We start from the raw sequence: 23338 nt of genomic DNA on the forward strand, positions 1-23338 counted from the left end.
GTTACAGCTGTCAAGTTTAACTGGTATTGTGGGGGAGCAGTCTTTTTTAAATGTTTAGATTTTTACTTTTTTTCTATTACATTTTATACTTTGCACTATAGCACAAAGATGTAGTACAGTTTATGGTACAGTTCTGGGATGTATTCATTGTTAGAAGCTTGCTCAATTACCGTTGTGCTTGTCTAAATTTCTTTTGTAGATGCATTTGAGAATTTAGTTTGCCCAGCAATTAAATATTTTATGCTAATGAGAAGGGAAAGGAATGAAAGGACATACAATGCATTAAAAATAATTAGTCACTATAGTGTTCCTGGGGGAATAACTTGTATTTAATGTAATAATTAGAAAAGTAAATTTGGATTGTGTAGCCTAATTATCTGTGCTGTCACAATCACCAATTACATCTGTCTGTGCACAGATTGAGCATTTTGGTGGTCTTAATATGAACTCCTCTGTTGAAACAAAATGTGAAACAAATTAATTTTCAGTTCTTTTATTTTCATATTGAAAAATAAATTTAGGAAAGAAAAACAAATCTGAGGCATATGTTTGTATTCCTTCAAACAGGTGGTCAGTCAGACCAGGGCTATGGATCCAAAGATGAACTTTTAAGAGATGATGGGGATAGTCTTCATGCAGCTGAAACACAAGTAGAGAAAGATATTTCTTCTAAAGCTGAAGACCTAATAGGAGGTTAAGTATGCATGTTTACATTGATGAAGGTTTTTTGTAATACATCTTCTTCATGGATTAGACTACCACAGATACTTAATGTATTGAATTCATAATGTTGCCAAGGTCAAAATATGATTGTATGAAATCTGGTGTACTACTTCTGTGCCCTAGATATTAGCAGTGGAATACATATAGGTAGAAATAGCCTTTCATTAGACTAGTTTAACATGGAAAAATTGGACAAGTTCTGGGGCACACAGTATTTTGGATTCCATTCTTCTCATTTGTATATTTGAAAACTTGACCATTTTTTCAGCTGTACCAGTTGACCTAATAAAAGGCAGTACTTTTTCCTACCACCTCTTCCCAACTATAGAAAACATGGTCATCTCCTGTCTTCTATCCAGATTTTGCCCTTAATTTTTCTGTATTTTGTCTTTCTCATTGCTGAATCTGTTTCATATCTGTGTTACTACATCCTTAATGTGACTTATGGCTTCTAAAGCTGTCATTAGACGAGTAGCCCTGCATGTAAATCTGAGAACTGCTGTTTCTGCTCTACTTTGGTTAGTTAAAAAAATACCAAGGGAAGAAATTGGCATTTGTTTTAACCTTGTGAACAGCTAAGCGCTCTCTGCATAATACTGTCTACTGTCATCTGTCTGGCTATTATTTCCAGGAAATGCTCAGTACCTAGTAGGACTGATTCTTTAGATTGTAATTACATAAGGGAAAAGCATTTGAGTTTGTTTTCCATAACAGTGCAAATGAAATAATTTAGTTAAATTAACTAAAGTTCACATTCTCTTTTTTCTAGAAGTTTGTACTGAAAAATCTAATGAAAAGCAACAGCTGAATATAGAAACTCGTAGTCCAGCAGACCCACCTGCTTGGGGTAACAGTATTGTGAAAGTTCCGTCTGGCATTTTTGATAGCAGTGGAAGGAAAAGCAGTGGTGGTGAGTCACTGGATGAAACAGCTTGCTAAAGTCTTGATTTTGTTGTGCTATACTGTTTTGCAATAATCTTCATGCTATGAAAATAAGCAAAACTTGTGTTTGAGATGCAGATGTCTCACACATTTGCTTTCCACCATTATCCTTTGCAGGTGACTTAAGAGACCTGTGGATTCTGAGGTTGAAAATCACTGTTGAGTAGATTGAAATCAGGATTTTTCCCTGTCCCGCACTGAGAGTGTTTCAGTAACGTTCTAGAAAACGAAGAGGGTTAGGGTCTCTATTCTTGATTTTGTCACCTAAACCTTGCTGACCTTCGACAAGTCTCTATTCCTGTGGCTTACATTGCCAGTGTATAACCTGGGAACAATGTGTGTTGTCTTTGCGCCATACAAAATCTATTTACACATCTGCAGCTTTATGATGAACGCTTATGGATATACAAAGGCCAAATCTTGGGGCTCTTGGATTTTTTCTGCTTTTGTGCCTATCCTTGACTAAGGCAGTGTAGTCCAGCTTCAGTGTAGCTTGACAGCAAAGAATTGACTGTCAGGCAAGAAGTTGCCCAGAACCTTTTTGGCAGTTATGAGAGGTGATGACTGGTCAAGAAGTACCATCAATGTGAGACTCAGACATCCTTCAGCAGTGGAAATGGTACATTGGATCCTCTGTTGGGATCCTAATGTTTTAGAATTCCTCTACTTATGGAGGTTTTTGCCTAGCTAACACAGCTTTTTAGGCAATAAATATTCCCAATTCCCCTGAGGAAATGGGAATATTTATAAGATCAGTTTAGATCTTCCACATACTAAATATTTTCTAAATATGACTGTGTCATAAATGAAGTAACGCTTCTGTGTTGTGCAGACACACATGATAGTTGGCAGTTTGTGGTTTTTTTTTTCAGAACCGAGCCGAACTGTGGAGTTTGATATATAGATCTGTGAATATAGCTCTGGAAAAGAACATAGTGCGATCTTTGCTTATAATTGTACTTTCAATTCATGAAATATTTTCAATTCATGAATATAGTACCTACTTTCCTGCTGGGTGTTGGCAAAAGGAAAGGAGGTAGAAGCCATAAAAAAGGCTTTGACCTCAAGGAGTCAAAGAGTAGATGACTTTTGATCTACAGGATGCCTTTGCAGCCAGTAAAATAACTTGTTAATAACAGTGTAACTTCTTAATGGATAACTTAAGATTGTGGTGCTCCTGGTCTTCTCACTGGTAAGAAGATAAGGAGATTTCACATGCTTTCTGGAAATAAACATTTTTTGTGACTATGGATACCATATTAATGCTTTTCTCTTTTAGAGACTGGTTCTAGCCCACTGTTCGTAACTCAGGATTCAGTTGAAGATGTAGTCTTTGGTGATGTTTCTCCTAACAAAACAAGTGAAAAAGGACAGAAGAGGCAGAAACTGTTTTCAGAGAGAAGCTGCAGTTTCAGCAGTGAAAGCAGAGCAGGAATGCTGCTGAAAAAAGGCAGCTTGGACTTGCATTCTAAAGAAATAGCAATAATGATGGGAGCAGATGCCAAGATCCTAACAGCAGCTTTATCTGGGGCCAAAACTTCACCCTGTCATATGAATAAATCCCACAGCTTTGAAAGTATCGTTGACCAGCAGGTGTCTGGCATAACTGGCACGTGGAGTTGTGTGACTGAGATTGATTGGGAATTGGAGCATAGGTCTTCACCAGTGCTGGAAGAACCTGGGGAAGGGCAGGAGCATCTTGAGAATGGAAGAGATGAGAACGTGACCAGAGTGGAAGACATGAACCTTGGACAGTCAGCTGAGTCCAGAAACCAGAAACTAGAATCCAGAGATGGAACTGCTAAAAGGAATAGCTTTTATGGAGTGGTTAAGCCTATTGAAAGAGAAGATGTTGAAGTAGGCTTGGACCCTTTATCTTTGCTGGCTACTGACAGCACACAACCAAGGCATCCAGAACCTGAGGAAAAGGTAGTGTCACCAGTTGCAGCACGTAATTTGGCAGATGAAATAGAGAGTTACATGAATCTGAAGAACCCATTGGGTAGTAAGTTTCCCAGCATGGAACTGCACAAGCCAGATAGGGAACCAGAAGCCTCTGGAACACTTAGTCACTCACAAGAAAGGAGGTCAAGCCTGCCTTTGGATCCCATCCTGCCATCCCCCAAGTCTTATGAAAATCGGAGAAGTCCTTCTGTCTCCAGATCCAAAACATTCACTGGACGACCAAAGCAACAAACCCATCCACGAGTTCAAAAGGAGCGGTCTTCATCTTTGACAGGACTAGGTCGTTCTTCTCCACATGGCTCATTAGGATCCGTCGTAACAACTTTATCCAGTCTGAAGTTAGACAATATACTGTCTGGACCAAAAATGGATGTTCTGAAATCAGGCATGAAGCAGGCTGCCAATGTGGCCAGTAAGATGTGGGGAGTTGTAACTTCAGCATATAGTTACTCAGATGATGAGGCAAGTGTTTTTCAATACGAAAAATTTGGGGAGACTAAGTTAGGGGTAACTTCTGTGTCCAGAAGATTTCTTCATGAGGTGGTGTGTTTTATTAAGTATTGAATTAATTAGCTATAAAAGTTGTATTTTATGTATGATGGAGTTTTCCTCTGTCATTAAAAAACTTTTCAGATGAAAGCAAATTAAATGGTCTTGCTGCAGTAAACTTAACTTTGACTTTTTGTTCTCAACATTCTCCCCCATTTATTTATCTATTTATATTTAAAGAAACTGCACCAAGTAACCCTAGTAAGAACAAAATTATGTCATCCTGAATGATATCATACTACCTGTCTTATTCTAAAAAATAAAGGTTGTGAAAACAAATCACAAACCTGAGAAGTCAGGTTGGTGAGGGTTAAAGTTGCGAGTAGTAAAGGACAGCCTTAGAGCTAGCAAATTCACTCATCAAGAATTTGGAAACTGAATGTTATGGTTCTTTTGTGAGTACACTTGATTAACAAAGTCTTTTGCAGAGTAAAATATTTCAGAGTATAATGACATGAATGAAAGAGGAGATGGAGGGATGAATATTTATAACTTTCTCCTTTCCATACACCTTGTTATTGTGCCTCCAAACTCATTTTTCTCTCTTAGAAAGGCTTCTGCTTGATTTAGTTAACCCCTTGACCTGGTGTTTGGCTTTAAGGGTCTTTTGTCACCCATCTTCAGGCTGTTAAGATAGCTTCTTGTTTCCTCTTACAAATTATCCCTCCTTTCCCCAACCTCCATAAAAGGTGGGAAAGGGGAAGATAGCTGTCTGGCTTTATTTCTACATGGAACAAATTTAGCTGATGTTACTAATAGGGTCCTTAATAGGGTTCTATTAAGTAAAAAAAAATTTTTTTCTTTTTTTTTAACCAGATTTTGCCTGTGACAATGAAAACTCACTGGTTTGCTTTCTTTCCTGAGTTTTTTTCCTGTGACCTAGGATTTCCTGTATGACTTTCTATTATACTGACCTATTCTGTAAAATTTTGTTTAATGTCACACCATAATCCCCTTAACATGACTTATTTTAGTTTCCTTCAAGGATCTTTTCATTCTCTCCTCTTTTATTTCTGCAACTTACCTTTTTAGTATCCTAATTATTATACTTTGTTGCATCCTGTGTCTTAGTGACTGTGTTATTGCTGCATCGTTTTAGCTGGTATGTTTCATTCCTATCTTCAATTCTGAAAATACGATTTTAACTCGGACCTTTTTTCTGCTAATTCCTTCATTTTGTGTAATGTCTGTCAAATCACAATTTCTGCATCATTTTTCCTGTCTCTCCTGTAATGAAGAAGTTTATATCCCTGTTGCTTTGTCACTCGGTTTGATCCTCAGCTAAGTATTTTCACTGCTAAAGCCTTTTATTTTTCCAGTATCCTTCTGGTTTGTCCAATATCTGTCCTTTTTGGGGTTACTTAGATTTATCTTAACATCTAAAAATTTTTTGCATCAGGATTTTATCTTAATCTCCTATTTTAATTATTTATTTGTTAGGATGAAGATGGAAGTCAAATAATGGATCTGGAAATACTCAAAAATGCTAATTTTCTTCTTGTATTAAAGGAAGAAAACAATCAACCAGACTTTAACTTCCCTGCTGGTTTCAAAGATAATATTTTAGGAGATAATCTGTCATCAAGAACTGGAGTCCCAGGGCTAATTACGAATGACCTTGCACAAAGCACTACTAGTCTTGGCAGTAGCAGTAGCAGTGGAGATGCAGGAAGACAGCATTACAGTGCAGGTGAGATGATTTTTTTTTTGTTTCCCCCTCATAACTTGTTTATAATATAACAAACAGGGAAAACTATTATGTGTGAAATCATTCATAACAGTGGAAGTTATGTTAATCTGAAATTATTACAAGCCTTTAAAATAAGTACAAGCAAATTTGTACTCTGTTCTATACTCCTCTCTTGCAGTAGCAAACAACTAACATTTCTCTCTTTGTTGAATGTATAAGAAGTTGATATAAAATGCAGGGATTAAACTGTAAAAATACTTCCTTTGTATATGTGATAGGAAGATTCCTAACTAGTTACAGCCAGTAACACCTGCTCATTGATGTAAAGTCATAATACCCTGAGAGTTCTTGAAATATGAATATGGAAAAGCAGAGCAGTGTTCAAGGACTGCAAATAGTTGCATAACTAACAGACACAGGTCTTTTTTTGGGGGGGTGGGGGGGGGAGGGGGAGGGAGGGAACCAAACCAAAAACAAACAAACAAAACCAACATCACTCCCCAAGCCCACAAAAAAAACCAGAGAAACACACACAAAAAATACGTCAGCTTCACTGTGTATTAGGAGGCATTGGATGCATACTTGATTTGAAATTGTGGAAGTAAATAGTTGATGAATATAGGGCTATTGCTAAATTGTCCTCCCCACCCCACTCAGTTCTAAAACTGGAAGAAGTAAATCTAATCATTTTCAGTTCATATTTGATTCAGTTAGATTTGATTCTTATTTTGAGAAAAAGATGTGTTGCTGAACCAGCTGGGAGGTTGGATTAGCTCTCTTTGCAGTATTTTAATGATGCAAATACTGTAAAGTCACCTGCGTCAAGAGAGGAAGAACTAACTGCTTTGTGGACTTGGACGTAAACTGGCCCTGTCTAGCAAAATCTTGATGGAATATCTTCTAGTTCCAGTTAGTTAGGAGAGTTATAAAAACTAACTGTAAAGAGTGGCATCCATCAAGAGGATACGTAAAAATTGTTCACAAACATAAACTTTAGCTGAAGAAGCAGAGGAACCTTCTTTATGACAAGGGGACTCTGGTAGTGATTTTTTGAAATAGGAAAGGTTGACTGGGCTTGTCAGAGGAAGTAATCCTAATAGTTTTGCTTCCTAAAACTGATTCCAACCATTTCCTTCTGGTAAATTCATTCCAGCTCCTTTTCCTCTTCTCCTGGGCAAAGCTCATAACCCTAAAACCCAGCCTTACCAAAGAAAGATTATTTGTTTTACTGCAATGTTAGTCAGGGAAAACTTAAGCGCAGTAATTGCATCTTTGGTATCATGTGTTTTGCCTGGTACTGTCCTTCTGTTTGCTATTTACATATGGATGTATCATTCAAGAAATCTTGAACAACTTTTTAGAGTATATCTATATATTGAGCAATCTTACTGCTCTTTGCCATTCTTTATCCTTTCTTTGTATTTTCAGATTTTATTTACTGATGCTTTTTGTTCTTTTACCAGTCTGTGATACATTGTGTTAGACAAAAATGACTTTGAAATGTTAATCACAAAAATTACATTTATCTACATTACAATATCAGTGAAGTTAGAGCTACACATATTTTTGGAGATCATCTGGTATAATTTTCTGTCTTGGTTGAACAGAAAATTATTTTCTTTGGAAATGGATAAATTACTCTTCCCTTGAACACAAGACCCAAAAATCTCTTTCTGTATAGGTGAAGTTTCATTCCCAAGAAGTATGAAAGCTCTAGATTCTGAGAAGTCAGAGCACAGCTCTTCGTATAACACTAGTTTATCCAGCATTTTCCAGAACTATGCAATGGAGGTAAGATAAATAAGCTCGTAGATGAAAAATGTGATTATTCAATATTACTGGTTTCATTAATGACCTGTTTAGTTGGACTGTAGTTGGATTTTCCAACACAATTTTTTTTCCATGTTTCTACTGCAAAGGTGCTTGATACTTTTACCCAGGGCGTGACAGTAGCTTCCAAAAAGTATGTTAAATGTTTTTATGTATCTGTCTTATCTTGAGAGAAGAAACAATTGAGGGAAGGGTGAAAACTTGAAGTGAGACAGAAATTAGAGAGGAAACAAGATTTTTTTTTTTTCCTTTCAAGATTTTTTGTGTGTTTTTTCCCTTTATGAAAATTATGTGTTGTTACTAAATAATTGTGGTGGCTTGACCAGAGCTAGCAGCTAAGCCCTCACCCAGGCACTTGCTTACTCCCTCCTCATCAGGATGGGGGAGAGAATTGGAAGTGCAGAAGCTAGAGAAAAAGCTTGAACATCAAGGTAAAGACAGTTTAATAAGTGAATTGGGGGAAAAAAGAAAAACAAAACAAGAGAGGGAACAACAAAAACCAGCTGATTCAAAGGCAATCAGTCAGCACAATGACACCCCAAGCAACAGCTGCCTTGGAAAAAAATCCCCTCCTCACACCCAATTTTATTGCTGAGTGTAACATTATGTAATATCTCTTTGGTCAGCTGTCCTGGCTGTGTACCATCCCAACCTCTTGTCCACCCCCAGGCTCCTCACCAGGCCAGGATGAATTCTTGTCTCCCAGCTGGCATTCTGATACCTATTGAACTCTTGTGGATAGTAAGCCTATAAAGCAAATTATAAAAGAACTGTGAAACAAGACGGGTAATATTAGTTCTTTGCTGTTCTAGGTACTGATGTCAAGCTGCTCTCAATGTAGAGCTTGTGGTGCTTTGGTTTATGATGAAGAAATTATGGCTGGATGGACAGCAGATGATTCAAACTTGAACACTACCTGTCCATTCTGTAAAAGTACCTTCCTACCTTTACTTAATGTTGAATTTAAAGACCTACGTGGCTCTGCAAGGTTAGTGGGTTTTATAGATAATCTCCTTCTGCCTTTGCAGTTGTACATGGTTATATTTTTTCACAAAAGGATCTTAAGCTGTATCTCCCAGTATTTTTGTCTAGATGTTCACAAGAATATTTGACAGTCATGATTGTACTGAAGGAAATTATAACTATTGAGTTTCATTATAAAACAGCCACAAAGGAAAGAACTGGTTGCCTTTTTACTACTTTTTCTTTCCATATTTTCTTTGTAAGCATAACTGTACAGAAGGCATAAGTCTGTTTTCATTTTGCATAGCTTTTAAAACAACGTAAATGGATCATGAACTTTTTAAAAGCATGTGAAGCATAGAATTTCTCCCAAATCAGATTTACTAACAGGTTTTAGTTACAGATCCTCTAACTTGTTGTTTCTCCAGTAGCTCTCCAGTTTAACCTTCTCCACTTAATATTTTTGCCTCTTTTAATTGCGCTGTGAAGTCTGGAACTTATTTTAAGTTACCTTAAAATGGATTCTCACTGTAGTGGTTATTGCTGAGAAACAGAACTTCCATTAGTGTTCTCTAATGCTGAAACTGAACATCTGTAGAATATGTACTTAAAAAACCTTAGCAAAGCAAGACATGTTCCTGTTACCTTGTGCCTATAATGGTATATGGTCTTCTAGTCTGTAATGTCACATTACAATGACAACCATTTTCAGTGATCTGTCAGCTATCGATACATTGTTGCTGATTGGGAACCATGACAAACTAAGGTCACTTGTAATGACCTAATTGGCCAGCGTAGGATTTCTTATTTTGCAGATCAAATCTCTGTGTTTGTTTACTCTGCCTATAGAAGTTAGAGCGGGGAGAGTAGGATGAAGTTTGTGTCGTGTTGTCAAGCTTTTTAATGTTGTTTCCTTATTCTTGCTACTTTTTGAAAGTAAATATAGAAAATAATAACTTTTGATTACTTTATGCTTACATCTTAACCTCTGTATTTCTCTCCCCTCTCACTCATGTTGTAACTTAGCTTTTTCCTGAAGCAAAGTACCTCAGGAGATAGTGTACAGAGTGGTACCCTTCCGTTAACCACGGATCCCTTGGAGCAGAAACTCTTGTCCAGTCCAGCTGTTGCTGACTTGATCAGTTTTTCAGATCACCCACAGTCCAGCCACACCATAGCTGAAGAAAGTAGCTCTGCACCTGAGCAGAGGTAGGTAAAACAGTGTTGTTAGTTCTGTCAGAAATGTATCAACGCTTCCAGTATTTCTCCTCTACTTCTAAAGTGAAGGTTGGCTTATGTACAAAATATGGTGGAGAAGTACAATTGTAACTTGATAATTGTCTGTTTTCTCTCATTCTTTTTGCACATTTTTTAGTGTGCTTTTGTCAATTTGAAGTAAGCTGGTTCCACTAAATTAGTGGGGTTTAGAGATACAACTACAGAAATAAATCTTCAGGTCCATCCGTTATTGAGTAATAGGTACCACTTCTACTCAGTATTGTTAGAACACTCACCTTTCAAAAGACACACAGAAATTTAAGCATTACTTCTCCTTTCCTTGTGTTTAGAGTTTAACAAGAAGGACACTGCATTATGGGGGAAAATAAGTCCATTTGCTGGAACACTTTTTTGAGAGAAAGCTCTTGGAACACTCAACACTTGCGCTGAGCATGCATTCTATGACAAGTAATACTGATATAAGCTCAGAAGAACTCAGTATCACTTTTCAAATGGTTTGAGAAAAGAAGCAGTAAGAAGAAGGTGTCATGTTGGAAGAGGGAAGAACTGAAATAGTGCAGTTATGAATTGTGACCCTTTTGCTGGGATTTGTTGACATTTTGTTGTAATGTTTGGGGTTTTTTTAATCATTATTCAGTTTGGAATTCCTGAGTATCAGTGCCTGTGAGCTAATGAGCTAATGCCTGTGTCAGACTAACTAGTCTGACACAACTTAAATCGATGTGATAATAGTTAGTCTTAATACTCTAAAAATGAAAGGTGATACTGCTTATGTTAATCTCTTAACGTTGATGTCTCATATTTTTAAATAAAGTCAAATTTAGGAGTGAAGGTCACCTCTAAATTAATCTCTTCCTTCTCTTTGTGAATTACTTGGAAGCAGACACTTTCTATTTCACTTGATGTTTTTTGCTTCTGTATTGGAGTTGAATTGTTTTTATCCATTGTTTTAGTTATAAGGGGCACAAAACGAATATTCCCAGATCTGCAAACGGCTTATTGTATGGATTAAATTTGATGAGCCTGTAATAGGAGTTTGCTTAAATTGGCTTGTTGGATGAGTTTGACACAATTTTATTTTTGCAGTTATTTTGGCATGCAACTTATAAATGGTTTTCTATAATATTTTTGCTCTGCTTGTGACATTTAGACAAAGTATACATAAAGGGAAGAGGGAGTAAAAATGAGCATAATGAGAACAATATGATCTTTGTGTATTGACAAAACGGTACATTGCTACTTTTTTCTAAGCAAGGTAAAGCTGTATCAGAGCAATGGTACCTATGCAGAGCTACAGTGCTCTCAGCTTCATGTCTCAGGTTGTACCTAGCTGCTTTTATTGAGGGATGGTTATACTATGCTGAAAGGCAATATATTTTCCATAAACTGAGGAACTAACTGGGCAAATACGATTCCTTATTAATAGAGAAACTTGATTTGGGATACATACTTGGCAGCCTTTCTCTGCTTCCTTTCTGCTACAATAGGAATGCTGAATAGTTTCATATTAGCATATTCTCTTCTAAAATCCAAACAGTGATGTGGCAGAAGAACAGAGTAAAGATCCCAGAACCATGAAGACATCTGCCAGTAATCCACCAAAAAGGGGAGTGTCCTTGACTCGGAGCCACAGTGTTGGAGGTCCACTGCAAAACATTGATCTTTCCCAGAGACCGTCTCATGGCATTTCAACAGTTAGTCTTCCAAATAGTTTGCAAGAAGTTGTGGTAAGTCTAGAAGCTGATCATTCAGTTGACAGCAAAATACTGAATGTAATGAACTTAGAATGAATGACATTCTACTACTAGTATTCTTGTCCATTTGGGGGATGGGAGTGGCCAAGCATATTTTCATGTTCTTATAACAAAAAAAAAAAATCTTCAGTTAATCTAAAATTGCTTTTTCAGCACATTGTACAAACAGTGCTGCTTGATTTGAAATGTTCTCTCTAGCAGAATAAAGCTAGACTTTGTCTTTCTAAAACTGGAAGATTGTTTTAAAAATAACCCGACTTCTACAGCAGACTAAACACAATAATACAAACAACACACTGTTGCAAGAGTGAAAGTTTGTTCCTTTTCTACACATTCACTTACACTCTTCCTCTATATTCTATTAGGCTTACCTGTAGAGGGAATGGTAGAAGGTTAAGAGCCAGTATTGAGACTATTACATTATTCTTGTATGTGAAACAACTTGTTTCTCCTCTCTCCTGGTGCTTTTTATTGGCAAGAAACTGTCTTAACATGTGAACTCATGATTCAGTTCCACAACTGATGTAACTACTGACATTTTTTTGCAATCTCCATCGCCACTTGCTTGATATCAGCTTAGCTTGAAACTGCTCAGTCAGGAACAAGTTGTAACAAATTAGCATTTTCTCTTTTTCACGTAACAGAGAGCTTAGGTGATTAAGAAACACCTGGACAGTCAAAACTACTGATGCTGTTAAAGTTATTGTGTGTTCAGTACTTCCAGAAGCTTCTTCCAAATATCAAAAGAAACTGCAAGTAATCCTAAAGAGTCTTTCTGGAAGAAAAATCTTTGATTTTGTAAAAAAAACAGTTTTTCTTTTTTGTGTGGTGTTTTGTTTTTAGGATCCTTTAATACAAAGACCTAACCCTCTCCCTGTATCTGTACCCTACTTGAGCCCTTTGGTATTGCGTAAGGAGCTTGAATCACTGTTGGAAAATGAAGGAGAACAAGTAATTCATACATCCAAATTCATCAATCAACACCCCATAATTTTCTGGAACCTAGTTTGGTATTTCCGACGGTTGGATCTACCTAGCAACTTACCTGGACTCATTCTAACATCAGAACACTGTAATGATGGAGTGCAGGTAAGCGACTTCCTCATATTAGAGCTGCAGATATTAGAGTAAGCTAAATTTGTTTCAAAAAAAGTGGGTAATTTCTGAGTAGCTTGAATCTAGTTTCCTGTTATTTATAATACAAGTAGGTAGGTTTGTTTTCCGCAAGGAATCTTGAAGGAAGATGAGTGAAAACTGAATTCAAATTTCAGTTAAGCTGTTCTCTTTTAAAAAGCTGGAGAGTTAAGATTGATTAAAGAGAAGGCTATACATAGAAGAAAACAAGATGCGTCTGTGCAGAACTCACAAATTGCAATACATTATAATCCACGTAGTGTGAGTCACATACCTTCAGTATATAAACCTTTTAAGTTATTGGTCAATATTTATTGTTCTTTTCCACTATCAGTTTTTGCTATTCAAACTCCACTGAGTTTCATTACAATATGAATGAAACAAAAGAACATAAAATGGATGCTATCTTTTGAGTATTTTGGTTTTCCCATTTTTAAGGAGCAGATTTTTTTTTTAATATGTTTTGTATATGTAAGTACCAAATTCAATATGTATTTGTAGATGATGCATGTGAAAAAGTAGTGTTTTCCTATCTACTTGTATGCACTTAATTTTAAAATTATCTCCCTCAATTTAAAAAGAAAAAAAACAACAAAAAACCCACCTAGAAGCAAGAAGAATTTTCCAAGAAATGTAGTTGAAAACCAATACTAGTGAAATCTAAAGCTTATTGCAAAAATACAGTGGATTAGCCGGGAAAACCACAAGGTGGGACATAATATCTTCTGATTGCTACTTTATGACACAGTAGTGGTAAATTTTTCTTGCTTTCTTTCAGCTTGATGGAAAGCATAGCCAAGCATAACAAATCTTAATCAGGTCAGAAAATACTAAGGTATGGCATGATAAGTAGTACAAATCAAGTAACGTGTTTCATGCGCAAAAAATATTTTTGGGTACATACTCATAAATATTTTCTTCAGATATCTGTAAAAAATTGAATGGTCTTCATACATTAGGCTAAACTAGAAAAGGCAATTAAATGTTGCAGTACTTGTGACTTTGCCCTGGTTGAGTGCAGTTTCCTCTAGAAGACATCAACTGTTCCTGTTTGTTGGTTTCAAGATAAATAAAGTAAACCTTTTTCTGTTTGCAAAATGAGTGAAAGAGCCATTTTTTAAACAGCAAGATTGTACTGGTGTTTTTAAATCTTTTTCCCTTTCCTCATGCTTTTCAGCTTCCTTTGACATCTCTTGCTCAAGATAGCAAGCTAGTATACATCCATCTTCTGTGGGACAATATCAACCTCCACCAAGAGCCAGGGGAGCCCCTGTATATATCTTGGAGAAATCTCAGTAAGTAAAACAAACGTTACAGAAAGCAGAGGGAGTAGAGGCTATGGAAATAAGCAGTTGTTTTGTAGTGTTTGAGGTGTACACAACCCATCAGGGTGGAAAGCTTTTTTAGTGTGTGAAGCATCTGCAACCCCTTAGGTACTTAACATAGTTGCAGTGTCAAGTTATTTGTGAAAATATCTTACTGATCTGTGTGAAAAGACATGTTATCTGTTGTTTATAGGTCATACACTTACAAACAGGGTGGGAGGATTTGCTCTAGATGTGGTGCTAAGTAAGCTTCACCTGATTTGACTGTTTCACTGCATTATCTGGTTATATCTCTGCAGGCATGAAAAAGAAGACTGTATTGCAAAAAAGTATCTTGTGTTTCTGTAAATGAATGAAAGGTCACAACTTCTATTAATATGTACATTTGGCAGCCTTCTTGACTGTCAAAAAGAAAGATCTAAGCAAGACTTTGTCTACCATAACTTAATTTGGAAGGAAGGAAGGATTTCATTACTTCTGATCAGCAAAAAACCCTTTGTTGACCCAAACTTCTCAGCCTGTGTTTTAACTTGTAAAAACTGTGCTAAAAACTATGTAGCATGCTAATTGTGGTTCTAAGGAAGAAAAAAGGATGTGTTGAAAAGTGTCCCAAAAATAAACAGACTGATCAGAAAATTACAGTCGATCACAGTATGTAGTGTTTCCGTCAGCTTCTAGAAAAGCATATTGATTTGAGCATAGTACATGGAAAGCATCCCCAGAGCATTCAGACATGAATGAAGATGCATAAATATATCTATTTATGTACATAAAGAAGCAAAAGGCCTATTTTGAATGTGGGAGAAAAATAGTAGTATTGTAGATCGACTCTACAGCAGTGTCAGAAAGTATTTGGAAAACCTTTCTGACTCTGCTGTAGAGTAACCCATCATATATGTCAATTTTATGAAAACATTAGGTGAGTGTGATTATGATTACTAGCCTTAGTCTACCTTTCATTTACACACCATGTGCTTGCTGCCTAATCTCTAGCCTTATTTTTTTGCCAGTAAATGGACTTATTATTCCTTCATGAGTCACTGTTTTCCAGAGAATAATAGTTCAGTGTTATTCTGGAAGTGGCAATGTAAGCAAGAAATCATGACGGTAAATGGCTTGATAATTTTCCTTCCTGTTTGACGCAACTGTGCGTTATGTATTTCAATATGTAGCCCAAAGTTATCAATGAACTGTAGGTGGCTTTTAAGAAGGGCTTTGATAAGAAAAGTTTCGTTGATAAAAAAAATGTGACTGTTTTCTTCTGTTTTATTTATTTTCCTTTGTGTAAAAATAACCTTCATGGAGTGAACTTAATTTTTGAAATTTAAGTACAGCAATAAATCTGAGCTAACAAACCATCACAGGCAATATCTGATGCTGGATACTCTTCAGTCTCTTGTATTTCTTTGTCATGTGGGAGCTCTTGCACATGGATACTTGATGCATCCTGTTACTTTCATGGTGGAGTAAAGACTATAAGCAGACAAAGCCTTTCCATTGTAACAAATTTCTGTAGATTGAGTAGAGGTTCTGTATATCCATCTCACTTTCTGAAATACCTTCTGCTTATTAAAGAGAAAAAAATAATCTGTACTGTTGCGTTTCCTAGATTCTTCTGAAAAGAAACCCTCCACAGTGACAGAAGATCAGCAGGCAACAAACACTTTGTTGGAGAACATCAAACTAAGTATTCAACACAATAACGTTGTTAAACCAATCAACCTCCTTCTACAGAAAGTTAAGCCAGATGTGAAACGACAGAGGTAAAGGGATAATCTCTTCTTACTTTCTTCCCACTCAAACAACATTAGACTGTTTACACTTCATAATGACAATTCCATACGGACCTCTTGGGAATATTCAGTTTCATTTGTGTCCACCAAACACCATGTATATTTGTTTATGCCCATGCTTACAAACAGATGCATTCTGTAGCCACGTCCATAATTCATCCAGTTCAAATGGATAAATGTAATTCTTTAATCAAAATGGACATTTTACAAATGAATAAGAAAAATGCAGATATTGACTATGCAGATTTTGGTGTTGCTCCCGATCTAGAAAATTGATAAATGTGCAGCATCTGTTGCAGTGTCTGCAATATTCTTCAAATTACCTAGTTTTATCTGTTGAAATTCTACCAATTTGGAGTACTGGCTAAGAAAATGCTGGATACAGCATGATTCACAAACAAAGGGAGACATATAAATAACAGTTGTATGGTACATTTTGACATCTGCACTAAAGTTCAAAGAGGGCTTCGTACAAAAGCACAGCCTCTGAAGTAAATTACAGCACAAACACAAAATGTATTTGAAGTCTATAATGCTGAGTCATCTTTGCTTCTGTGGTTTGTAGTTACTAAAAAGAAACAACAACTAATCTGCCTAGAGAAGAATCTTTGTAAGTTCCACAAGGAAAAAAATTAATATCTAATTGTTTAGTGATACCCACTTCTGAGATAGATCATGGCACTCTGAAACAAAATATAAAGTATGGGTGATCTGAAATAAGCCTGCTCCCTGTACTTTACCCTCAGGCAGGAATGAGTTAATAAGTAAGTGGTGCTTAATTTTATATTTCTTGGTTTTATGGCATGTTTGGCAGAGCAGTTTTTCATAGAAAATGCAACTGCTGGGATTTGGCGATAATATAATTTCATGTGTTAAGGAAAAACATTCAGGCATGAGAAAACCTTAAACTAGTAATCATGTAGATTGGTCACTTTCTTCACAATCAAGATTAACAGAACACTTGCAGAAACTACATAATGGAAGATCAGCATCTTCAGCATTGATTTTCTAAACTTATAGTTAGTGCTTTCATTGACTTGCCCTTCAAAATATTTCCTAGGAGTTTTTACAGAGAAATTCTTTTCCTGTCTCTGGTGTCTCTTGGAAGAGAGAACATTGATATTGGTAAGTAAAGAATACTGTGAAATGCATAGTGCCTGTGTATGGAATATACAAATACTTCATATGAAAACTAGTGTATAAAATTAACTTTTCATCCGTGAGTTTCTAAGTAACTTTTCAATTACTGTGTTTTCATGAAAACTACTGTACTGTCACTCTTCAAGTAGGTCTTGCATTTATGAAAATGTAATTCAGATGGGGCCATTAATTTTGACTTTGTTTGAAACTAGTAATCAGTTATTTTAAACAAAGTTCATTAGGTTGAAGCTTTAATTCCTCATGTCTGAAAACTTGTTCCCAGTCTTGCCCATCTTTCTCTGACCCACCTATTAGACCTATGTCATCTAGCCACATGATTGCCCATCCCTTCCTGATCTCCTTTACCCTGACTTCTGTTTGGTACTATGCAAGCAAAGGGACTCCCTTGTGGGATGTGACTGGAGAAATACCCTGGGAACAGGCAGACTGAACTGTGATAGAAGTAATGGACATCCACTGTGATGTGTTGTGATGCTCCAGCATGAAGATGCTTCTCAGGTTCTCTGAGAAGATGCATTCTGAAAAAAAAAAAAAATCAGCGGCTAGTTAATTAATTTGTTATTATGTAAAAGTCACCAAAAGTATTTTATAGGAGCAGTAATAGGCACTGAACAGGGTTTCTTAAATAACTTCAACTATGCTTTTTCTATTTCAGAGGTCTTTGATAGTGAATACAGACTTGCACATAAAAATCTACCAAAGGATGTTCTTGAAAAGATGCAGAAAATAGATGCTCCACCAAGCAGCAGGGTTGAGTGTTGTAGGAAGTGCTTTGGAGCACCTTTAATATAAAAATGAGGAAGACACACGTTCAACTTCAGTGAGACAACAGTAGAGGTGAACAAACCAGAAGCATGGTGATATATACACTTTGAATCCCAAAAGGTGATAACCAAGCAATTTGTCAAAGCAATTTCATTGAGCTACAACATATATTCTTGTCTTTCATCTCATGAGACACTGTGTAAACTTATGTTAAAATGTTTTAAAACTGTATTAATAGGGTGAGTTAGTTTCAGTAATGGTTCTGCTTTTTTTTTCCTGTATATACTTCTTTTCCTTCCTCAAATCTTTCCCCCACAATGTCAAGTTGTTCAAAAAGGTAATAATTAAACAGCAGCCTATAGTTGGTGACTTTATTAAGGGCCACCAGTATTGTGTATTTTAATGAAATACCTTTCCTTCCACATAATACTTAGATTCTTCACTATTTCTTTAAATAACCTTTACCTAAAGAGGATCTTTTTATTGGTGTGCAGTATGTATGAATGTAAATATTTGAGTCCTTGGATTGGAAGTTGCAATGCAGTTGCTTTTGTCGGATCACAGTACCTAAAATTGCTACCCTTGTCCCAATCAGTGTTCTAAATTATATTTCAATCACCTTTTCATAATCATAGAATCATAGGATGGTTTGGTTTGGAACGGACCTTAAAGACCATCTTGTTCCAACCCCCTGCCATGGGCAGGGACACCTTCCACTAGACCAGGTTGCTCAAAGCCCCGTCCAACCTGGCCTTGAACACTGCCAGGGAGGGGGCAGCCACAACTTCTCTGGGCATCTTCTCTATTCTAGTGCCTCACCACCTTCACAGGAAAGAATTGATTCCTTATATCTCCTCTGAATCTCCCTTCTTTCAGTTTAAAACCGTTACCCCTTGTCCTATCCCTACAGTCCCTGATAAAGAATCACAGAATCATCTAGGTTGGAAAAGACCTTGAAGGTCATCTAGTCCAACCATTAACGTGACACTGACAGTTCCCAACTACACCATATCCCTCAGCGCTAAGTCGACCCGACTCTTAAACACCTCCAGGGATGGGGACTCCACCACCTCCCTGGGCAGCTGAATCCAATGCCTAACAACCCGTTCTGTAAAGAAATGCTTCCTAATATCCAGTCTAAACCTTCCCTGGTGCAACTTGAGGCCATTCCCTCTTCTCCTATTGCTTGTTACTTGGTTAAAGAGACTCATCCCCAGCTCTCTGCAACCTCCTTTCAGGTAGCTGTAGAGGGCGATGAGGTCTCCCCTCAGCCTCCTCTTCTCCAGCCTAAACAACCCCAGTTCCCTCAGCCGCTCCTCGTACGACATGTGCTCCAGACCCTTCACCAGCTTCGTTGCCCTTCTCTGGACACGCTCGAGTCATTCAATGTCCTTTTTGTAGTGAGGGGCCCAAAACTGAACACAGGAATCGAGGTGCGGCCTCACCAGTGCCAAGTACAGGGGTAAGATCACTTCCCTGTCCCTGCTGGCCATGCTATTGCTGATACAAGCCAGGATGGCATTGGCCTTCTTGGCCACCTGGGCACACTGCTGGCTCCTGTTCAGCCGGCTGTCAATCAACACCCCCAGGTCCCTCTCTGACTGGCAGCTCTCCAGCCACTCCTCCCCAAGCCTGTAGCGCTGCTGGGGGTTGTTGTGGCCCAAGTGCAGCACCCGGCATTTGGCCTTATTGAAATTCCTCCAGTTGGCCTTAGCCCATCGCTCCAGCCTGTCCAGGTCTCTCTGCAGAGCCTCCCTACCCTCGAGCAGATCAACACTCCCACCCAGCTTGGTGTCATCTGCAAACTTACTGAGGGTGCACTCGATCCCCTCGTCTAAGTCATCAATAAAGATGTTAAACAGGAGTGGCCCCAAAACCGAGCCCTGGGGGACACCACTCGTGATCGGCTGCCAACCGGATTTAACTCCGTTCACCACAACTCTTTGGGCCCGGCCATCCAGCCAGTTTTTTACCCAGCAAAGCTTGTGCCCATCCAAGCAGCAAGCAGTCAGTTTCACCAGGAGAATGCTGTGGGAAATGGTATCAAAGGCCTTAAAGTCCCTCCCCATCTTTCCTGTAGCCCCCTTTAAGTCATGGATGGCCACTATAAGGTCTCCCCAGAGCTTTCTCTTCTCTAGGCTGAACAACCCCAACTCTCTCAGCGTGTCCCCATAAGGGAGGTGCTCCAGCCCCCCGATTGTCTTCATGTCCCTCCTCTGGACCCACTCAAGCAGGTCCATGTCCTTACGTTGAGCGGCCCAGAGCTGAACACGGTATTCCGTTACGTACTCCACAGTACATAATGTATGTCTATAGTTGTAAAAACTAGAAACTTACTCTCAGTTTTCCTGTATTCTGTATCTGACAAATTAAAGATCCTATAAATGGACTGCTGTTTTCTCCCAAAGAATGATAGGCTTCTACACTAAGCAGCTCAGAAATGGATGGCTTTCTAAAGATTAGATAGGAAGCTTAAATAGTTTTAGTATACATACAAGGTTCATCAAACATATACTGTCTGAAAAAAATATGCTTTATACTGTACACATGTAGGCTTAAAAAATGTCTTTTCCTTGAGTTCTTTATCACTCTCTCCCATGGTTTCACTCTATCCTGTGGGTTAATTATTTTGCACTGATAGTCCAAATTCAATATTTCAATTAAAATGTATTTATAAATGTCATCTTCAAGGTGTATATTAGCACAAATGAAGTGCTCAAGTGTATGATCTGAAAAGATGAATCCGTCTTTTGGATTGCTTCTAGTAGATAAAACACTTCCTCACCTCACGTACCTAACTGACTACAGTAGTCATAGCCTTCTTGGCAAGAAGAGCCTGAATACTGGTCAACAGTTTAAATGTTTGTTACTTGAGGAATATGATAAGAATTGTTCCAGTTTTTTTGCTGAAATTTAATCGTGTGGCTTTTCTGATGGAATTATTTCTGGAGAAAAAAGAGTAAGATTTGTAGCATGTTAAAGGAGCATAGCTAAAACTATAGTCGCATCTGAGTATGAATGTATTTACTTCATACTACTTTTTCTTAAAAATTTTCGCTCTTGAAAATGATGAGGGATGAATATCTGTCTGGAACAGCTTCTACATGAAACAACAAAACCAACTTTTGTTTTTTCATGAGGCTAAAACAGGATTTGCACTATTTGTGACAAAATACCTTTGCATCGTAGAGTGATCCTTTGTATTTTGTCTAAGAGTGCTGATCCTTAGTTAATATGGGGATATTACCTGGACAGATTCTCTCCTGAAGAAAATAACTGTGCTTGCTCAAGAATTGAAAGTAAGAAAGCACACATTGACACTTTTTTTCATTCTTTTTCCTTTGGGGTTATGCATGGTTGCTTGCAGATATCTGACCTACATCACAATGGAAGAGTAGAGCTTGGTTCTTCATACTTCTCTCTCTTCTCCTATTATATAATTGACATGCGCAGTTCCATCCTTTTAAAGTAAAAGTCTTTCTGAAGCATTCGTCCAAACAACTTAATACTTCTACAAATCAAAACAGCAAATTTTCCTGTGTAATTCTATAATGATCTTAAATATACAGCTATACAAAGACAATTTTTGAGTCTTAAATGGACAAACCATATGAATATGTGATGCAACTTGCAAGAAATCAAGTTTTGGATATTCTTAAATTCTCTCAGCTCATTAAATTACAAAGAAAATCTGTCCAGTTAGTGCTGTTTTAGATAATTGGTGACATCCAAATTGTTTTAAACCATTGTAAATGATATTATAAACTAAATTCTGTAAGCAGATCACTGTCATTTCTAAACAACCTTCCAAACTTTTACCAAAAATGTAGATTAATCTGGCAGTAGTGTTGTAGAAACAGCAAAGCAGATTGTGTCACAGCATCTAGTGCTAAATGTTAGACTTTACCCAGGTATATACACTAAACAAAAAAGACCCTAAAGCCTAAAGGGAAAAGGACAGCTGCAGGATTGAACTTGTTTTAATTTGCTCCTGCATATTGCCTGTACACTACTACAAACTAACTTATTTTCCTGTTGTATATACCTGGATTTCAGAGTGGTAGAAATCCTGCATGTAATTACTTGAAATCTTGAATCTGCTTACTGAAATTAATTCTTCAATATAGAATGACAAAATTAAGTGCTTCATCTTTTTAATTTGGATTTTTTAATGCCTAGTTTTTAATAGCTAACTAATCAGCTGCTTCTTGAATGAAATGCACAGTTCAAATGAAAAAGGAGATTTCTTAATGAAATTTGTTTATTAAGTTTTCATCTAAGAGGATGCTTTTTTTGGGGAAAAAAAAGTTCACAAAAATTTGAAAGGAATTAAGAACTGAGTGGTTTTTTCCTAGTTGCTTTCTCTCCTTTCAAATGCATGATGGCACTTCCTGTTCTTCCTTTGACTTTTAGGTCTTGTCCTACAAGCAGGTAGAGACTGCAGGTTTTCCTACACAAACTTTCTGAGATGTAGGTATCCCTAATTTGGATGCTGTGAGCATGCATAAGAAAAGGGCATGACATAAAATAGCTTAGCATGGCTCAATACTTGCATGGTTGACAATCTGGCCAAAAATAAACAGGGAAAAGTCTTCAGAAGTTTTTTGTGAGTGCATTGTAAACATTTTTGTCTTTCTGAAAATTGGGCACTAAAGGCATAATAAGTTCTCTGCAAGTTAGTAACAACATGAACTTCTTTCGCTACATAGGAATGACTTAGTTACCTACAAATGCTTCTAATTTGACACCCCACTCCTAGTAATCCAAATTTATCTGCATCCATAATGCATGAATGAGCTGGACAAAGTGTTGTGAAGGAAGGCTGTGGATAAGCTTGATCTTGGTACTGTTTTCCTCTCAGTGTAAGCAAAAAAGGTAGCATTTTGCTCATTTTCAAAACAAACTCATGCCTCCAGATATTTTTTTCTAGTAGCTTAGCAGCCAGTGTTCAGGAGGATGGCTCTTCTGTGTATATTTTACAATTCTCACATATAAATGTGAAGAAAATGATTACAGATCAGTATTAACTTCAAAACCTGCAATGTGTGCACAGAGTGAAGGTGTAAACCAAACTGATTACATATGTAGATGCAAATTGTTAATGAATTTCAGGTAAGCTCAAGAACTTAGAAAGTTTGTGTTGGCATAACAGTTACTAGGGAGAAGATTCCTGGAATTGTTGCCCTAAGGATGTCAAACTTCAGTCAGTTATGCTGAGAAGATACTATCTTGCACCTTTCACCCAGCTATGAAAAGAGTTACATGTAGTTTGTGTGCTCATATCAAAATAGCTATTTTTTGTAGAATTAAAACAACAAATGGGATCTTAAAGGTTTAAAATTGGGATTCTTAAGTGTTTTTCTTTATGATTTATAGTCTGGCACACTACCAAGACACAACTTTCAAAACCCCATAGGTATAGGACACTGATGTGGCTGCAGTATTGGCATAGTAATAGGTACCAGCTTTTACGTGTTACTAGAAGCATCTGTATGTTACTTACAG

General features: G+C 37.2%; 1 protein-coding gene across 12 annotated transcripts in view; it reads left to right on the forward strand.

Annotated features, from left to right (window-relative positions):
• The window catches only part of DENND4C (DENN domain containing 4C), a 72064-nt gene extending 53857 nt beyond the window's left edge, over positions 1–18207 (forward strand). For 11 of the 12 annotated variants that reach the window (XM_074855019.1, XM_074855018.1, XM_074855020.1 and 8 more), the window contains 13 exons: positions 568–693; positions 1493–1633; positions 2945–4092; positions 5620–5869; positions 7551–7660; positions 8512–8687; positions 9689–9871; positions 11439–11628; positions 12499–12744; positions 13967–14084; positions 15724–15877; positions 16968–17032; positions 17724–18207. In XM_074855019.1, the coding sequence (XP_074711120.1) occupies positions 568–693; positions 1493–1633; positions 2945–4092; positions 5620–5869; positions 7551–7660; positions 8512–8687; positions 9689–9871; positions 11439–11628; positions 12499–12744; positions 13967–14084; positions 15724–15877; positions 16968–17032; positions 17724–17860 (3044 nt within the window). In that variant the 3' untranslated portion in view covers positions 17861–18207. Of the gene's footprint in view, positions 1–567; positions 694–1492; positions 1634–2944; positions 4097–5619; positions 5870–7550; positions 7661–8511; positions 8688–9688; positions 9872–11438; positions 11629–12498; positions 12745–13966; positions 14085–15723; positions 15878–16967; positions 17033–17723 lie in introns of all 12 variants that reach the window. The other variant, XM_074855017.1, reaches the window with a different exon arrangement.
• Positions 18208–23338: the final 5131 nt, after the last annotated feature.

The sequence above is a fragment of the Strix uralensis genome, chromosome Z, assembly GCF_047716275.1.
Source record: "Strix uralensis isolate ZFMK-TIS-50842 chromosome Z, bStrUra1, whole genome shotgun sequence".
Lineage (NCBI taxonomy): Eukaryota > Metazoa > Chordata > Aves > Strigiformes > Strigidae > Strix > Strix uralensis.